The sequence below is a fragment of the Equus quagga genome, chromosome 21, assembly GCF_021613505.1.
Source record: "Equus quagga isolate Etosha38 chromosome 21, UCLA_HA_Equagga_1.0, whole genome shotgun sequence".
NCBI lineage: Eukaryota > Metazoa > Chordata > Mammalia > Perissodactyla > Equidae > Equus > Equus quagga.
In genome coordinates this window covers 31852867-31869475 of record NC_060287.1, presented here as the reverse complement: position 1 = coordinate 31869475, position 16609 = coordinate 31852867, and the positions used below count along the sequence as shown (strand labels likewise).

Below are 16609 nucleotides of genomic sequence, written 5' to 3'. Positions count from 1 at the left end.
ATGTAAATAATCTGCAAAATGGAAATTTATAAAGATTCAAATTTATAAATATTCATCTAATGATTTTCACTCATTGTCGTTGATTCTACTTTTTCTCCCCTATATCACAGAAGAAGTTACAAAACACTTCACAGAATTTATAGCCAAGTTAAATAGAGTACGTGATAGGGATATTTTGATTCCTCTTCTTTATTTGGGACATGGATAATTTCACAGTGAAAATGCCTTTTTGGTAAAATCAAGGCACGTAATACACTGAGGCCCGCAGAAGCTGTGAGTTGAGCTCACCATTGTTTGACTTTCTTCTCCACTACAAACTCCCCATGAGGCCCCTCAGCATCCGATGGCAAAAGAGCCAAGTATACCGGGGTCTCTGCTCCTTCTTCTGGGCTTTTTGGGGCACGTGGACCAGCCATGTCAGTTCTCACCCACCCTGGGCAGCAGGCATTCAGAAGGATCTTGTCCCCTCTCCTCTGCTCACTCAGCTTCCTGGCATGGATTCTGGACAGGACTGTGACGCCGATTTTCGTCACTCCATATGCGGTATTAGGCCAGCCCTCCTTCTGGTGCACTCCATTCTTTGTATCTTCCACGAACTTGTTCATGAGCCCCACCAGCTCCTCTTCTGTGATGGTCTCACTTCTAAACTTCTCCTGCAGTTTTGGGCTGCAGTTGTGAAGGGCACTGAGACTCACAGTGCTAGACACATTCACCACTCTGCCTAAAATCCAACAGAAATCGTTATGTAGAAAAGGATGCACAAGAATGATGAATACCAACTTCGCTGGGATTTTGGACCAGAAAACTTCCATTTGCAAGACAATTACCAGTTTGCCCTGAGCATTAATTAAGACTGCCTCCATGAGTGAAGGACATGATACAATCTTGAACTTATTTTACCCAGAATGTCTAAGATGATGTCAGAGAAATTTTCTAATGGAGAGGGTAGCACCCAGAAGTTCCATAAGAAAATGACAATGGTTTACATAGGAACATGCTAGGAGGAATGTAAGGAGGTACTCATCATACCAAAGGCTGCCTTTGGGACCACTGGAGGATGAATGTCACTTGACAATGCTCTATGACCATGTCTCTCTGGACCAACAAAGAGCTGAAAGGTTGATGGATGGCAGATCCTAGGTGAATGGACAGCATCTGCTTTGAAAGGCTGCCACTCTGATCGAGGAAGGGAACAACAAATCAGCTCAGGGGTCTGAACTGCATGGGGTTTTCTCTCTGTTTGGATTCTTATCAACTCAGGAGCAGTAACTAATGTCCAACAATATGCTGACAGACAGGGGCCGTGGGAAACTGAACAACAGAAGGGATGTGCATATAGGGCAGAGCCCTATGGAAGTCCCTACAGGAATTAGAGGTAAGTTAAAGTAGGACATGTCAGTGAATGTCCATCAGAAGAACGACTTCCAGGTCTGGCAGGCTAGTGGAACCAGCAAGTGGGCATCCTGGTATGCTTCTTTGAAGTGGCCAGCTTGGTCCATGAGATAGGTGGGCATGGGGAGCTGCAGCCTTGCAGCAATGGGATAATTGTTGACGTGACTCTTACACCCTGTGAAGCACAGAAGGCAAAGGACATTCTCTGGCAGCAAGAGAGACAATGACTGCAGGTGGTTATGCGAAAGATTCCCCAAGGGGAAGGCCCTGCACACAGCTGCTAAGTAGAATTAGGTAGTACTCCTGGGAGGGTACAAATGGGTCCTCACGAAAGGAGACATTATTTCTGGACCAGGCTTTGCGTACCCGACATAGATGTCAATGTTCAAGCAGTACAGCAGGAGTGGAACAGGAGATACCGCACCATTTGGGCTGGTAAGTTACACTTCTGCAGACCAAGCAACGCACTTTTATCCCTGGAGTAGTAGCTTTGATAGAGAATTGGAATGGGCAGTTGAAATGGTGGTTGTCTCAAACATGAGGAGAGAAAGGTATGAAGAGCTGGCTTACACACATTCGTGAGCATGTGCTCACACCCAACATGAGGGGGCCAAGGGAGATGCCCCGCAGGATAGATTCTTTTCTTCTGCTGGGGGATCTTGGGAGGAAGGGCTGGGGGAGGATGCTGGGGTGACTATATGATTCTACTCCACATCACCTCCACTTTCTTTTTTCCTACCTGATACAGTACTCCTGATACCAGGGCTACAACTGCAGATATGGGAAGCAGGAATAATTCCTAAGCAAGAACCCGTACCTACAGGTTTAAACCTTCATGTCAGAAGTCCCAAGGGCCTGATGGAGTGGAATGTGCCTTCGCCATTATGGCAAAAGTGGAGTGACAGCAAATGCAGCTGTATTGCCTAGTGGCCAAGACAGCCCACGAGGTCTGGACCTATGCAACCCAACCCTACCTGATATGAATGGGAGTGGACTGAAGGGAAGGCACATGTTAGACTAGCTGCCTTCGCTGCAGGCGATCAGGATCAGCACAGTGGCTGAACTTGACAGCTCTTTGAAAGGTGAAAAACTTTGGGTAAAAGTCAATGATAAGGAAGAAAAGGAAGCATGGTGGCCTAGGCTAAAGGAATGAATAAATGGGTTATGCAACAAGAGAAATCCCATATTACATTGGTGTCTCGAGAGGCTCAGAGCAAGAGACGGTATCGTCTCTTAGCTCCATCATACCAGATGCCGGAAAATGTGAAGCCACATGTTGCTAAGACCATTCCTGCTTTCGGGACACGACAAGGTCGAGGAGAAGCATGAGAACCTGAGTGGCCTCGGCTCTGCGAGCCAGGGTCATGTGATACGGTGATGAACTGAACCAATGTTAACGACTGAGTGGGACTCTAGCAATGTGCCAGCATCTCTCGATTCTTATCTCTCAGGTTCCATGTACCACCATACTGTGATATGGTGTAACAGTGCCCTCGTTGGTAATATTCAACTAGCACACATAATGAAGAACTGAATTTTGCTAACCACGAGCTATAATTAACCATCAGTTAAATGAATTAGAGAAGGAGCCCGTTAGACTGAGGTGGCTCTAATGCCATGGTGGCCTATCAAGCAAACCAAAATCTAAGCCTGTAAATGCCTCAAGGTTACAAAAACGAAACCTAAGGACCACCCATCAGCAATGGCCAACTGGTCTGGAAGCTATAGCCAATCAATAATCTCCTTCCTTTGCTCCAGCCTTTTTTCTACAAAAGTGGTGGGGTACTCCTAAGCACTTCCCATTTGTTCCTTCTCCACTCGAATAGATTTTTTCTCAAATAAATGCTTAAATTTTTAATATGCCTTAGTTTATCTCTTAACAATACTAAATGATCTACACAAATACTATGCTAAATAAGGTATAAACAGCAGTTGATCAGTGAAAGAATCAAATTACTATAAACCCACAAACGTGCATGTAGTGGTTTTAGGGGATGGATTATCTGTTCCTTTAAATCTATTCCTACCCCACAATGGCACCTGCAAATGTCAGGCATATTTCTGACACAATTGCTGTATGTGTTATATAAATGCTCTAGTAAATGTAGATCCTCAATGATCCTTTGCTGGAAGAGAGCCTTGGCAAAGGACCAGGGTGTGGCCTATGAAAGTAAAGGATTAAGCTTGGCCAAAGAAAGATTTGGCCCTGAACCCAGGGCTGCTGGAAGGTAATCTTTACACAATTGGAATGTCCTGCCTGATACAGCGTGTCATTGTTTACTCAGGGGGTCTAGGGTCAGGCTACAGAATAGATGCTAACGGGGTAATTATGGTGCTACTTTGGGCTACCTGCTATCAGCTGGACTTCTGGAGGTGCTGGCAAGTAAGGTCAGCAGAGAGTGGTGGGCCAGGTCATGTGACAAACCCCAACAAAAATACCAAATACTAGGCAGGATAAGCTTCTCCGGTTGGCAATAGTCCATGTGTATTGTCACATATCACCGCCTGGAGAAAACATGCTGTTTGCAGGACTCCCCTGGGAGAGGAGAACTGGAAGCTCCATGCCTGGTCTTTCCTGGACCCTGGGCTATGAGACTTTTCCCATTGCTGATTTAATTGGTCTCCATTTTTGATAAGACACTATAATTTTGAGTATCATGGGCTCTGTTGAGTTCTGAGTCCTAGTGAATTTCTGAAACTGAGGGTGGTCATCGGGACCTGCTGAACTTGTAAAGACCAAATGATATTTATCTCACATATGTACAGTGGGTTTAGCATCTAAAACCCCATAAATATAATACACTATATAAGACACAGAAAAAGATGTGGGAGGATAACAAATTGAAGGCTGCGAAGGCTCCTCTAGCCTGAATAGGATCACTCAGAGAGGGAGAGGGAGGAGGAAGGAGCCGGGATGGAATCCTCAGGGAATTCCAACGTGTGAGGGGCACAGAGCAGGTAAAGGGCTTCTCTGAGGAGACTTTTGAACAAAGACCTGAAGGATGAGAAAGAGTCAGCTGTGCAATGACCAGCGAGACAGACAGCACTGATGACCACTGGACAAGTGTGTGCAGAGCCTGAAGCACAAGGATGCCTGGCCCAGTGGAGACACAACAAGGAGTCAGTGTAGCAGAGCAGGGCGAGGTAGCAGGGGCTTGCAGATGAGAGCAGAGGCAGGCAGGGCAGATCATGCCAGAACCAGCATGGCTTGGGCTCCTCATCGGACTCACCATGGGGTTTTATGAGAGGCAGTAGCTCTGTGCAGACATCTCGGGTACCAAAAAAGTTTGTTTTCATTGTCACTTCTGCTTGAATAGGAAACGGAGTGGGGTCCCCAGCTTTCAGAGGAAGAAGGAAGGTAGAGTTAATAAATGGTAGCCATGTGGTAAAAACCCATAGAATTATATTTTTTAAAGCGTGCAAAAGAAATTGGGTGAATTTTGTGTAAAACTGGCAGGTAGTTAACAGTTGTACCGATGACAATTTCCTAGTTTGACAATGTACCAACCGGGTCCACACATGGGATCTCTGTGTACAAGTTTGTGCAATTTTCTTAATTATTTTAAAATAGCTTAAAAAGTCCCCCTATTTCCCTGAAATTCAATCAGAGAAAAACTGCGTGACACCCTGGAAAAGATCCCCAGGCGTCCCAGCCAAAGAAATACAAAGGTCCCTCTGGCTGGAAGGCAGTCCAGTTCCAGGTGCACTCTGCTGTAGCCGCACCCCTGTCCCCACCCCTCCTCCTTCCCCAGGCAGCCATCCTGGACTCCAAAGGCAGGGGAGCCCCACCGCAGGGATGCTCCCATGGATCTGGCCACCCAGGCAGAACGCCTCTCCTGCGAGCACCGGGCTCCTTACTCTTGAAGGCGATGCCCGCGTTGTTGACCAGCACGTCGAGGCCCCCGTACTCCTTTTTCAAGAAGTCGCGCAGGGCGCGGATGCTCTGCAGGTCGTTGATGTCCAGCTGGTGGAAGCGCGGGCTCAGGCCCTGGGCCTGCAGCTGCTGCACGGCCGCCTAGCCCCTCGCCGCGTCCCTCGCCGTGAGCACCACGTCCCCTGAGAACTGCCGGCACACGTCGCGCACGATGGCGAAGCCGATGCCCTTGTTGGCCCCGGTCACCAGCGCCACACGCCTGCTGGACAACATGGCTGGGTGGGGGACCGCGGGGCGCTGGTGCGGAGAGCGGTTCTGTCTCCCAAGTACAAACGGCTCCGCGCGGCCGCTGCGCGCACTTAAGAAGCCTGACGTCTCCAAGGGCGCTGGTTGCGCGCTAGCAGGACGCGCGCCCCCAGCCGCCTGGCTCGGCGCGCAAGCGCAGGCCTCGCCCCCTCATGGCTTGGTCCCTGGGAACCTCATGGGGCGCAGCGACTGCAAAGCAGTAGGGCTCGCCACTTTGCGAAACTGGCTCGCAGAAGATTTAAGGCCGATTGCTGTTATAGGCTGCCTGCCTGGCAGAGAGAACCATTCTGATAGGCCGCGTGAGTACATTTCAACTGAAACCGTAGCTCTGGTTCTCCAAGAGTCTTTCTCTTGTGTTCCCCCGACTATTTCAACTCTTCCAGGTTGTGCTTGAAGAAATGGGGCATTTGCAGACTTTTTTTTTTTTTTTTTTCCTGGCGTTTTCAGAAATACCGCGTGAACTGAAATCTTTGGATCTAGAGATGTGGAATAAGGTGGGAAGACGTGACAAGGGGATTTAGTGTGTGTTGATTTCTCCCCTAAGTATGGAAGCAAAGCTCCTGGCTTATCCTTGGCTGATTTTCACCCCGCAGTGGGGAGCGTTTACGAAATCATGACAGGGTTACCTCCCTACACACCTGCAGGGTCATCGACTTGGCTGTATCCAGGTCCTGCAGTGTAAACGTGCTCCGGGGTGTTGCAGCCCTTTCTCACACTCAGAATAACTCGTCAGGATGCATCTTATTATCTTCATTTTAATGTGAAGAAGTGGATCCTCAGAAAGTTCATAAAGTAGTTCAGTGGTGGGAAATGAGTTTTCTTCCTTACTATTTCCTACTAACAGCAGAGGAATAGCCGACTATAGGGTCGAATTTCACTTCTGAGCTGGCTGTTGAGGCAGCCACTTCCCACAAGTGGCCATTTAAATGTAAATTTAATGAAAATAATACAATTTAAAATTCAGTTCTTTAGTTGCACTAGCCACATTTCAGTGCTCAACAGTCACACGTGCTGGTGGGCACTGTATTGTACAGACACCTACACGATATTCCCTTCACAGCACAAAGTTCTGGTGAACAGGGGTGCTTTAGATAGATGCCAATTATGTTGCCATTTCAAGGTAGGTTTCCAATCAGTTGCAACACACAAAATTAATAATAAGGGAAAGAGGTTTGCTTCTTTATTCTCTTAAATATTTTTTGAGGTAATTGCAGATTCACATGCAGTAGTAAGAGGTAAGATAGAGATTCCTTACACTTGACCCAGTTTTCCTCAGTGGTAACATTTTGCAGAACTCCAGTACAATATCACACTCAGAATACTGACATCAAAACAATCCACCAATCATGTCCAGATTTCCTCATTTCACTTGTACTTATTTGTATGTGTGTATTTGGATCCATACAATCTTATCACAAGTGTAGGTTTGTGTATCCACCACTACAGTCAAGATATACAACATTTCCATCAGCACAAGGATCCCTCCTGTGCTCTTTTAAAACCAAACATACCTCTCTCTTGCTCCCACCCTCCCCTCCCTCAGCCCTGTCCACCAGTAATCTGTTCTCCATTTCTAAAATTGTCTTGTTTCAAAAATGTTTCGTAGCTGGAGTGGTACTTTATAACCATTTGGGATTTTTTTTTTTCATTCAGGATGAAGAGCTTTGTTTTGGATTTTCTCCCTTATCCAAGTGTATGCTTGGTCTGTCATTTGCTGGCCTCTCTGCACACCCCTAGCCTCATTTACTTTCTTCTATGTCGGGGGTGAGCCAGTGCTGGAAGGATGTGGGATGGACTAAATCCACTGAGGGTCACTCAGCGATCCAACATGACATGTAGGGAAATCTGGTCATGGTGAGGGGCCTGCTATTTCAAAAGGCCAATTCTAAGAGGGCCGTGAATCAGGATGTTCAGCCTGATTTATCCTTGTAGTACTGGTACCAACACAAGAAGTGACAAGTCAGTGGGGCAGGATGCTCCAGAAAATATAATCCATAAACATCATGTAGTATGAGAATGTAGTGTATGATAAAAGTGGCATTAACAATTAACAGGGGAAAGAAAGAATTACTCCAGAAAATGGTAGTGGGGAAAGGGGGCAATCATTGAAAAGGAAAAAAAGAGATCCTCACCTTCCAGGGTACACCAATTAATTTATAAAGAGAAAGAAAAAGAGCTTTCTCACTTTTTAAATTTATGGGTTTATAAATGAAAGTATAAAACAAGTATAAGAAAATACAAGTAAAATTTCTATTTTTCAGTATGGGCAAAGGGGTTTGTCAGCATAAGAACAGGGAAGAATCACAAAGGAAAGGACTGAAAGATTTGAGTATGGGAAAGTTTTAGAAAGTTTGTTTTGGAGAAGCATGCTAATGTAAAGCCAGTGAATTAAGATCTTGAATTAAGATTTTGTATATTTTTTCTCTGTCAAACTTGGGTCTTGATCCTGGTGGTGTGTTTGTGAGCCTCCCACCCTTCCTCATACACAGCACCTTGTCTGGGTTCTGAACAACGTGAGAAGGAAAATAAGAAAGTAAAGGTGGAGGCCCCGGATCTCTGTTAGGACTCTAATGGCTAATGTGGAAGGTATTCCTTGGTTGTGAGAGTCAAGTCTGAGATCATCCTGGCTGCTATATGGAGAAAGAATTTTATCACATCTGTTAACTTGTGGAATAAACGCACATCTTTACCACCCACTGCTTCAAAACAGTTATTTTATTTGTCCTAAGGTACACAGTTCCATGGTGTCTATTAACATAATAGATGTTGGAAAACAGTATTAAATTCTAAGTTAAATTCTAAGTTGTTGAGCTCTCGGGGTCTTCCCCTGCCCATGATTATTTACCCTCACAGAATTCCACTTGACCCTGGCTCTTCTTCGTACACTTTCTGCCTGTTTAGGATGGTCAATAAGCTTTGCCTATGGGTAGAGCATGGACTTAGAGGCTCAGAATCTAATTGTAGCTGAGCCGCTGAGTAAGCATGTCACTCCAGGCAATTTACTTAAGTTTATGAAAATTAAACAATATAACAGCAGATTTTAATAAGTAACATACTCTTGCAATAGGGCGGTGGGTCCAGCACGACCTCAACTCAACTTGAATTTGTACAGAGATGACTGGCATTTCAATGAAAGCATGAGGGAGTTGGGTGGGAGAACTGAGGGTCTTTAGTCCAGTCAGGAGAGTGAAAAATTGCAAAGGGTTGGGTTGGTCAGTGTAAAGGTCAGTAGGCCACAGTGTCTGCTACACAGAGACTGGGAGACGGAGGTTCTGTGCTTTCTCATGATTACATTTCAACACAATGGCTTTGAAATCCTTAAGAAAGACGCTCCTGGGTTGGAGCAGATGGGTATATATCTCAAACAGACAGAAGAAGGGTTCACAAATTGTAAATAAATGCTCTAAGAAAGGGTGGTAAAGAGCCTATGGTCAGATGTGGGCTAGAACGAATAGGAAATCCTTTTGGCGGCCTTGAGCATGTTAAGGGGGCTTGAGTCATCCTATGATAGGGCCTCGAGCTGTTAGAAAGTATGCCAGTGTTTCAGTCTTTTAATGTGGGGGGAGGGGAGTGAATGAAATCATTTGTGCTAACTCTCATCACCTGGCTGACAAGAGAATTTTCACATATTGAGGTATAAGGGGTAAGAAGTTGGGTTCAAAACTGATCCGGCTGGAACTAAAAAGCCTGACTTGCGGTCTATGAAACATACATTGTACATAAGCTTAAGCTTAACCAATAAAGTAAAGAATGCACTCTCAAGATAAGAATGCATCCTTCCCTATTGGTAGTGTCTGGATTGGTCCCCTTCCTGACATCAGGGTCACGTTGACCTGGTCATTTGCAACTTAATACCTCTGAAATTTTCATGAAAATGTATCCTGGGTGTGATTACTACATGTTCTTTGTTCCAAAAAGATAAGACTGTACTGCAACCCATGCTTCTCGGGAACGCCTTCTAAGGCCTCCTCGGGTTATAATCCTCACTCTGGCTCATAATAAACTCAACCCAATTTTGATTTATAGGTTGTTATGAATTATTTGCACGGACATGGCCAAGGCGGTGTTTTCCAGGTTTCTCCACTATAAAATTACTCTTCCCCCATCCCGTACTGTACTCTCTGGAGGCAAGTCTCTAAGGAGAGTCGACAGTCAGGGCGGGGGTGGGTGGGGCAGAGACTGAGCTCTGTCTCCTAGAGGGAGTAGCAGGTACATAATGATTTGGAAATCTGTAGGCGGCCTCTGGGACTGCTAGGTCGGATAGGGAGAATTGGGCGGGCCTCATGGTGCAAACGGGCTAGAGGGCGCCCTGCCCGCAGATGGCGGGGTGGAGCCGATCCAGGCAAAGCCGGTCGAGGCAAAGCCTGTGAAGTACGGGGCCAGGGCCAGGCTTGCTAGGCCTTAGCGGGAGGCGCAGCAGATCAAGGGACGTGTGGGGGCCTGCTTTAGGGGCTGGGGCCGCGACGCCAGCCTTAGGAGGGCCCTCCCCCTACTGTGGCAGGAGAGACTGCGGCGGGGGTCTTCAGGGCGGAGGTTCCTCGAACCTGAGCCGTTCGGTTTTCTCGCCCTTGGCTCGGGAGTTCAGCGTCCGTGACGCATCCAGGAAACAATGCGCATGCGCAGGCCAGGAGGCGTGGGCCTGCAGCGGAGGGAAGGGTCCGCCCGGTGACTTAGACTTGGGTCAGTGAGGACTCGATGCGGTCCTGACGGCCCTCAGCCTCTGCCTCTCCCGCTCCGGCTCGCTTCTTGCATTCGCCTTCCGGAGGAGCACTGTACGGAGTTTCCACCTGTAGTGGGCTCGTCACCGCCGCAGCCATCTTGGGGGCGGTGCCCCGCGCGGGTGGGCCGGAAGAACTTCCGGGGTCAGGGAAACCGGGTGACCCGGGGTTGCCAGGGCAACAGGAGCCGGGTAGTTTGCAAGTTTTCCTCGCGTTTTAATTTTTTGTTGTAAAGAGGAGAACTGAGCTCAGGTTGCCGATCTCCACGAGGCCGGGCATTGTACTGCGCGCTACGGTATCCCTCCATCCTCTGGAAACCGTTCATTTAGCGTATTTGACCCAAGAAGCCGCCGTTGAGGCGCGTGTGTGGGATGAGAAGGAGCCTAAGGCTGCGTCTGTAACCCCCGGGGCCTGAGGCCCTTGCGGCCCGAATATGGCGGGCGGGGGTGCGGTGTGTGCGGAACATTCTGAGGACTGTGGGCGCGAGGACGGTGCCGGCAGCCGACTGTCACCCGTGCTGCCACCGGGCGCTCGTGCAGAGCTGGCTCGCTGGGCCCGAGCCCCGCGCGGCCGGCCCGGGGGTGGTTGTGGGGTTCCCGGCCCGTGTGCGGGGGCAGCGCTGGGCCCTGGTACCGGCCTCGCCATCTTTGGGTAGATCGGACAATGAACCTTCCACTGCTGAAGCGCCGTGTTGAGTGCCTGGGGTTCTTGTTTTGTTGTTCATTTCGGTCCGGTATGTTTTAGTAGTAGATTTTAGGAACAGGTGTATGGTTAAACTGTACATATGTGCACCTAAGTAATATTCCTGTTATGTAAGTCACAGAATAGGATACAAAAGTAACAGTACAGCCTTCTCCCCTTGCACGGCTTTGAATATCCTTTCTTAAACCCGTTTTTATAAACATATATAATATGCTCAGAAGCAAACCCGAAAGGGAACATTGCATTTGTAATGTTCTGCAGCTTTATTTTTTCACCTCATATATCTGGGACATTTTTACGTGTTAGCATGTACCTTCTTCCACTGAATGGCTGCCTAGTTCTCAGTCCATTGCCTGTGTCATATTGGTGGTTAATGGATTTCATTTTTATGCTTCCAAAGAAGTGGCATGTGGACAGTCTAATAGTCGTTTTAGGTTTTATGATCATCTCTTTGTTTTGTCTGCTTTCTTGGCTCTCATTCTCTAATCTGTTGCAAACCCCATTTAATCACATTGACTTCAGGATCGTGGTTCTAAGAACAAACCATTACTTCACACTCAAAGAGGATTTTTCTTTTTTTCCTCCAAGACTTCCTAGCTGATGGTGGCTTCATGGCTACTGTTCATTCAAAATATAATTAGATCGGTGCTTAGTCAGTGTTGATTAGGACTGAGATGTGTAAGTCACCAAAGCACATGGTCATGAAATCAGTTATGAGGGTTTCCATGATTAATAAGCATTACATCCTTATAGGTACGAGGAACCGTGATTATCATACAACTGGATAGGAAGGCAAAGAAATGTTTTTTGTTTCAGATTGGGCACCTAAACAGAAACTGCACTTGTAGTATGAAGAAGGGAAGAGGAAGAACAAGCCGGATCAGAAGACGAAAACTCTTCAGAAGTTCTGAATCAAGAGGAGGTACAGTTTAGATCATTTGGTGCCAGTGATGGAAAAAGGAATGCTTTGTTGATTGGTATGAATAGATACATGGAGCTTTTCTCAGAGGCTCATGGGCACTTTTCAAAAAGAATATTTCTTAAAGAATACTCTTTTATTAGTGCCATTATATTCTTTTAAACCCTGTGGGACTATGAATATAGTTCTCATTGCTCCAAGTACGTCTGCTCTGGAGATGACTCCCAGATTTCTGTTTCTGGTCCTGGCCTCTAGCTACCTCTAGGATCTCAGTGTTTGGATCTAAATTCATCATTTCAAGTTCAGTGTAGCCCAGTCTGAACGAGATACTGTATGTGAAAGTGCTTGGCCAGCTGGAAAGCACCACATAGATGCAGTTGTCACTTTTGATGAAAATTTAACCACTCATCCTAGTGGACCTCAGGTGTGCCAGCATCTTCGGAGGTGATCTTTGACTATGGTTCTTTGTCCTCTGTAGCCAGTGTCTTGCTCAACCTCGCCTGGCCTTTCGTAGGTGAACTGCTTCTCTGTTCTGCCTGTAGATGATTTCAGCTGGGTCTTTGCTGGTTTACCTACACCCTTGTTTTTCTTCCCCGCCTGTTGTTCCATTTGCTGCTGTCAGTCTGATGTTCCTAACTGGTTCCCTGTCGCCTTTTTGGTGAGGAGCCTCCATGAATGCTCCTTCCCTCTTGTGTGACATCTGAGCTCCTCCTGTGTGACATCGACTCCACCCTGCCCCTCCATGTACTGGACGTCTGTTCTTACTCATGGTTCCCTGGGCGTGCTCTGCACCACTGCCCTTCCTCGTAATCCTTCCTCTGCCCAGAACACCTGTTTTCCTTCTTGTTACTTGTTCCCTTTCTCTCTAACCTTCAAGACTGAGCTGAGATTATGTCTTTGGTAATCCCATTTCCAATTCTCACTAATGTCACCCTTTGTTAAGTTGCTTATTGGGCATTATTCTTAGGGACCTACTGGTTTTCTAGTTGTTTTTCCTGGAAGTCTTGTTTCCCACCTAAAATGTGATCTTTTTGAGGGTGAAGAACACATTGAGCTTTCCCTACAGTGCAACATATGCTGTGTGGATAGTAGTTGCTCATTAAATGCTCAGTCATTAAATACTCTTACTGTAAAATCTAGTTTTTGGTTTGTGATAATATATTTTGGGAGTATTATATCGTGGATCGTATTTGGAAAAAAAACAGTTTTATTGAGGTACAACTGACATACAATGAATATTACATTTTAATGTGTAGAATTTGATAGATTTTGACTTATGTGTTTGTACAGGAAACCATCGCCGCAGTCAAGATAATGAGCATATCCATCACCCCAGGAAGTTTCCTTATATACCTTTGTAATCCTTTCCTTTTGGCCCTCTTTGAACCCTTCCTCCCCCTGTCCCCATGCAACCTGTGATCTACTTTCTGTCACTATCAATTTGTTTACATTTTATAGTTTTATAAAATGATAGCATATGAGTTTTTCTTTTATTTGGCTGCTTTTACTCAAGATAATCATTTTGGGGTAATTCTTTGTTGCTGTGTATCAGTAGTTCATTCTTTTTTATTGTTGACTGTATGCCATGATTTGTTTATCTATAATGTTGATGGACGTTTGGGGTGTTTTCATTCATTGCCTACTACAGATAAAGACATTATGAACATTTGTGTACAACAAATCTTTGCATGGACACATAGTTTCTTTTCGCTTGGGTAAATACCTAGGAGTAAAATGATTGAATCATATCATAGGTGTAGGTTTTGTTATTAAAGAAACTGTCAAACTGTCAAGCTGGTTGTATAATCTCATGTTCCCACCAGCAGTTTATGAGAGTTCCAATTGCTCCACGTTCTTGCCAACACTTGTTGTCGTCTTTTTGATTATAGTCCTCCTAAGTGGTGTGAAGTGCTGTGTTATTGTGGTTTTGATTTGCGTTTCCTAATGACTAGTGTGCTTGTTTGCCATTTATCCAGGCATTCTTTGGTTCACTGTTTAGATCTTTCACCCATGTTTTAATTAGGTTGTGTTGTTTTTCTTGACTACTCAGAGTTGTTTAGATATTCTGGATTCGAGTCCTTTATCGGATACTTGATTTGCAGATGTTTTCAATCACGCTGTGGCTTCTTTTTTAATTCTCTTAACAGTCTCTTTTGAAGAGCAGAAATTAAAATTTGATAAAAGTCCAGTTTATCAATTTGTTGTTTGTGGACCTTGCTTTTGGTGTTGTACCTAAGAAATCTGCCTAACCCAAGGTCGAAAAGATTTTCTCCTATGTTTTCTTCTAGAAGTCTTATGGTTTTAGGCTTTATATTAAGTCTATGATTCAGTTCGAGTTAATTTTTATATATGGTGCAAGACATGAATAAGTTTATTTCGTTTGCTTATGGAGATCAAATTGTTCCAGCAACATTTATGAAAAAACTATCCTTTCTCCTCTGAATTGGCTGTGTACCTTTGTAAAAGATCGGTTATCCATTTATGTGTGGATCCATTTTTGGACTTTCTGTTCTGTTCCATTCATCTCTTTGTTGTCTTTATGACAATAGCTGACTCTTTGCTGGTTACTGTGGTTTTATAATAATTTTTGAAATCAGTATTTCGAAATGGTTTTGGCTACTCTAGATCCTTTGTATTTCCATATGAATTTCAGAATCATTTTGTCAATTTCTATGAAAAAGCCTGCTCGAGTATTGATTAGGAATTATTGAATCTATAGATCAATTTGGAGAGAATTTGACATCTCAACAATATTGAAACTTCCAAACCATAAACCAGGTATGTCTTTCCATTAGGTTTTTGATTTCAGACTTTTAAAATTTTTATTTATTTATTTTTTGAGGAAGATCAGCCCTGAGCTAACATCTGCTGCCACTCCTCTTTTTTTGTTGAGGAAGACTGGCCTTGAGCTAACAGCCGTCCCTTTCTTCCTCTACTTTATATGTGGGATACCTACCACAGCCTGGCTTGCCAAGCGGTGCCATGTCTGCACCTGGGATCTGAACCAGCGAACTCCAGGCTGCCAAAGCGGAATGTGCACACTTAATCACTGTGCCACTGGGCCTGTCCCCCAAAATTTTTATGTTTAATTGTGGTAAAATACATATAACATAAAATTGGCCATTTTTAAGTATACTTCAGTAATGTTACATACATTCACATTTTTGTGCAACCAATCTCCAGAACTCCTTTTATCTTGCAAAACTGGAGTTCTATACCCATTATATAACAACTCCTTATTACCTTCTCCCCCCAGCTCCTAGTAACCATCCTTCTACTTTTTCTTTTCATGACCTTCACTATCTAGATAACTCATATAGGTGGAATCATACAGTACTTGTCTTTTTGTAATTGGTTTGTTTCACTTGGCGTAATGCCCTCAAGGTTCATTCATGTAACACCTGTCAGAAAGTCCTTTCTTTCTAAGGCTAAGTAATATTCCATTGTATATTTATGTATACGACATTTTCTTTATCCATTTATCCGTTAACGATATTTAGGTTACTTCTACCTCTTCGCTATTGTGAATAATGATGCTGTGAATGTGGGTGGACAAATATCCCTTTGAGGCCCTGCTTTCTTTTCTGGATATACATCCAGAATTGTAATTGCTGAATCATATGATAATTATATTTTAATTTCTTGAGGAATCGACATACTGTTTTTCCACAGCAGCTGTACCATTTCACATTCCCACCAACAGTGTGCAGGAGTTCCAGTTTTTCCACATCCTTGCCAACACTTTTTGGTTTCTGTTTTTCTGATAGTAGCCACCCTAATGGGTGTGAGACAGTACCCATTGTGATTTTGATTTGGCTTTCTGTAATGATTAGTGATGTCGAACTCTTTGTATATGCTCTTCAGCATTTGTGTATCATCTTTGGAGAAATATCCATTCAAGTCCTTTGCCTGTGTTTTAATTAAGTCTTGTTTTTCCATCTAGGCATTTACAGCTGTAAATTTCCCTGTCTCACAGTCCTGTAGGCTAGAAGTCCAAAATCAAGGTGTCAGCAGCATGGTGGGTTATGAGGGAAGGATCTGTTCCAGGCCTCTCTCCTTGTAGACGGCTGTCTTCTCCCTGTGTCTCTTCTGTCGTCTTCTCTCTGTGCATATCTCTGTCCAGATTTTCCCTTTTCATAAGGATACCAGTCATATTGGATTGGGCCCACCCTAATGACCTTATTTTAACTTGATTTCCTCTGTAAAGACCTGTGTAGGAAGGCCCGTAGCTAGTGTGTTAAGACTGTGTGGATTATGACCTGCCGAATGAGGAGGGACAAGGCACCCATGCGGGTCGGCACATAGCTCCCTCAGCATCTGAACCCCTGCTTTTGGGGTAGTGAAAACCGTGGGGCCATTTTGATTGAAGGCACAGTTTCAATATAATCGTATAAAAGAAGTAAAGTAAGAAGATTTATTACTTATAGATCCCAAAGATGTGGATGGGGTTTAGAGGGGCTGTCCTCAGTCCCAGGTCATGAGCGAGCAGGAGATAGAGAGCAGTGTAGCAAGCACTTATTATTTATAAGGTGGTTAGGGTGGCGGTCACTAACTTTCTGCAGGCTCAACTCTAAGTGGTTATTTTAACAGGTGCCCCAGGAGAAGCATTGCTGGAACTTGCGCAGGGAATCGTAAGCTCAGGTCCTTACCTGAATATCCAGACTCTGGGTGTGAGCAGGGTTGTCATATTGTAAAATG

The 16609-nt window shown here is 44.9% G+C and overlaps 2 protein-coding genes across 3 annotated transcripts in view; one reads left to right on the top strand and one right to left on the bottom strand.

Moving 5' to 3' along the window:
- The window catches only part of LOC124231552 (SET domain-containing protein 4-like), a 125793-nt gene that overhangs the window by 90901 nt on the left and 18283 nt on the right, over nucleotides 1–16609 (top strand). The window contains exons 1-2 of one of the 2 annotated variants that reach the window (XM_046648346.1): nucleotides 10389–10585; nucleotides 11809–11914. In XM_046648346.1, the coding sequence (XP_046504302.1) occupies nucleotides 11842–11914 (73 nt within the window). In that variant the 5' untranslated portion in view covers nucleotides 10389–10585; nucleotides 11809–11841. Of the gene's footprint in view, nucleotides 1–10388; nucleotides 10586–11808; nucleotides 11915–16609 lie in introns of those variants that run through there. The other variant, XM_046648345.1, reaches the window with a different exon arrangement.
- On the bottom strand, nucleotides 175–5714 carry LOC124231556 (carbonyl reductase [NADPH] 1-like). Its single transcript, XM_046648349.1, is given in 3 exon segments — nucleotides 175–721; nucleotides 4623–4730; nucleotides 5251–5714. Coding segments are annotated over 3 exon segments (834 nt in total). The 5' UTR covers nucleotides 5540–5714; the 3' UTR covers nucleotides 175–284.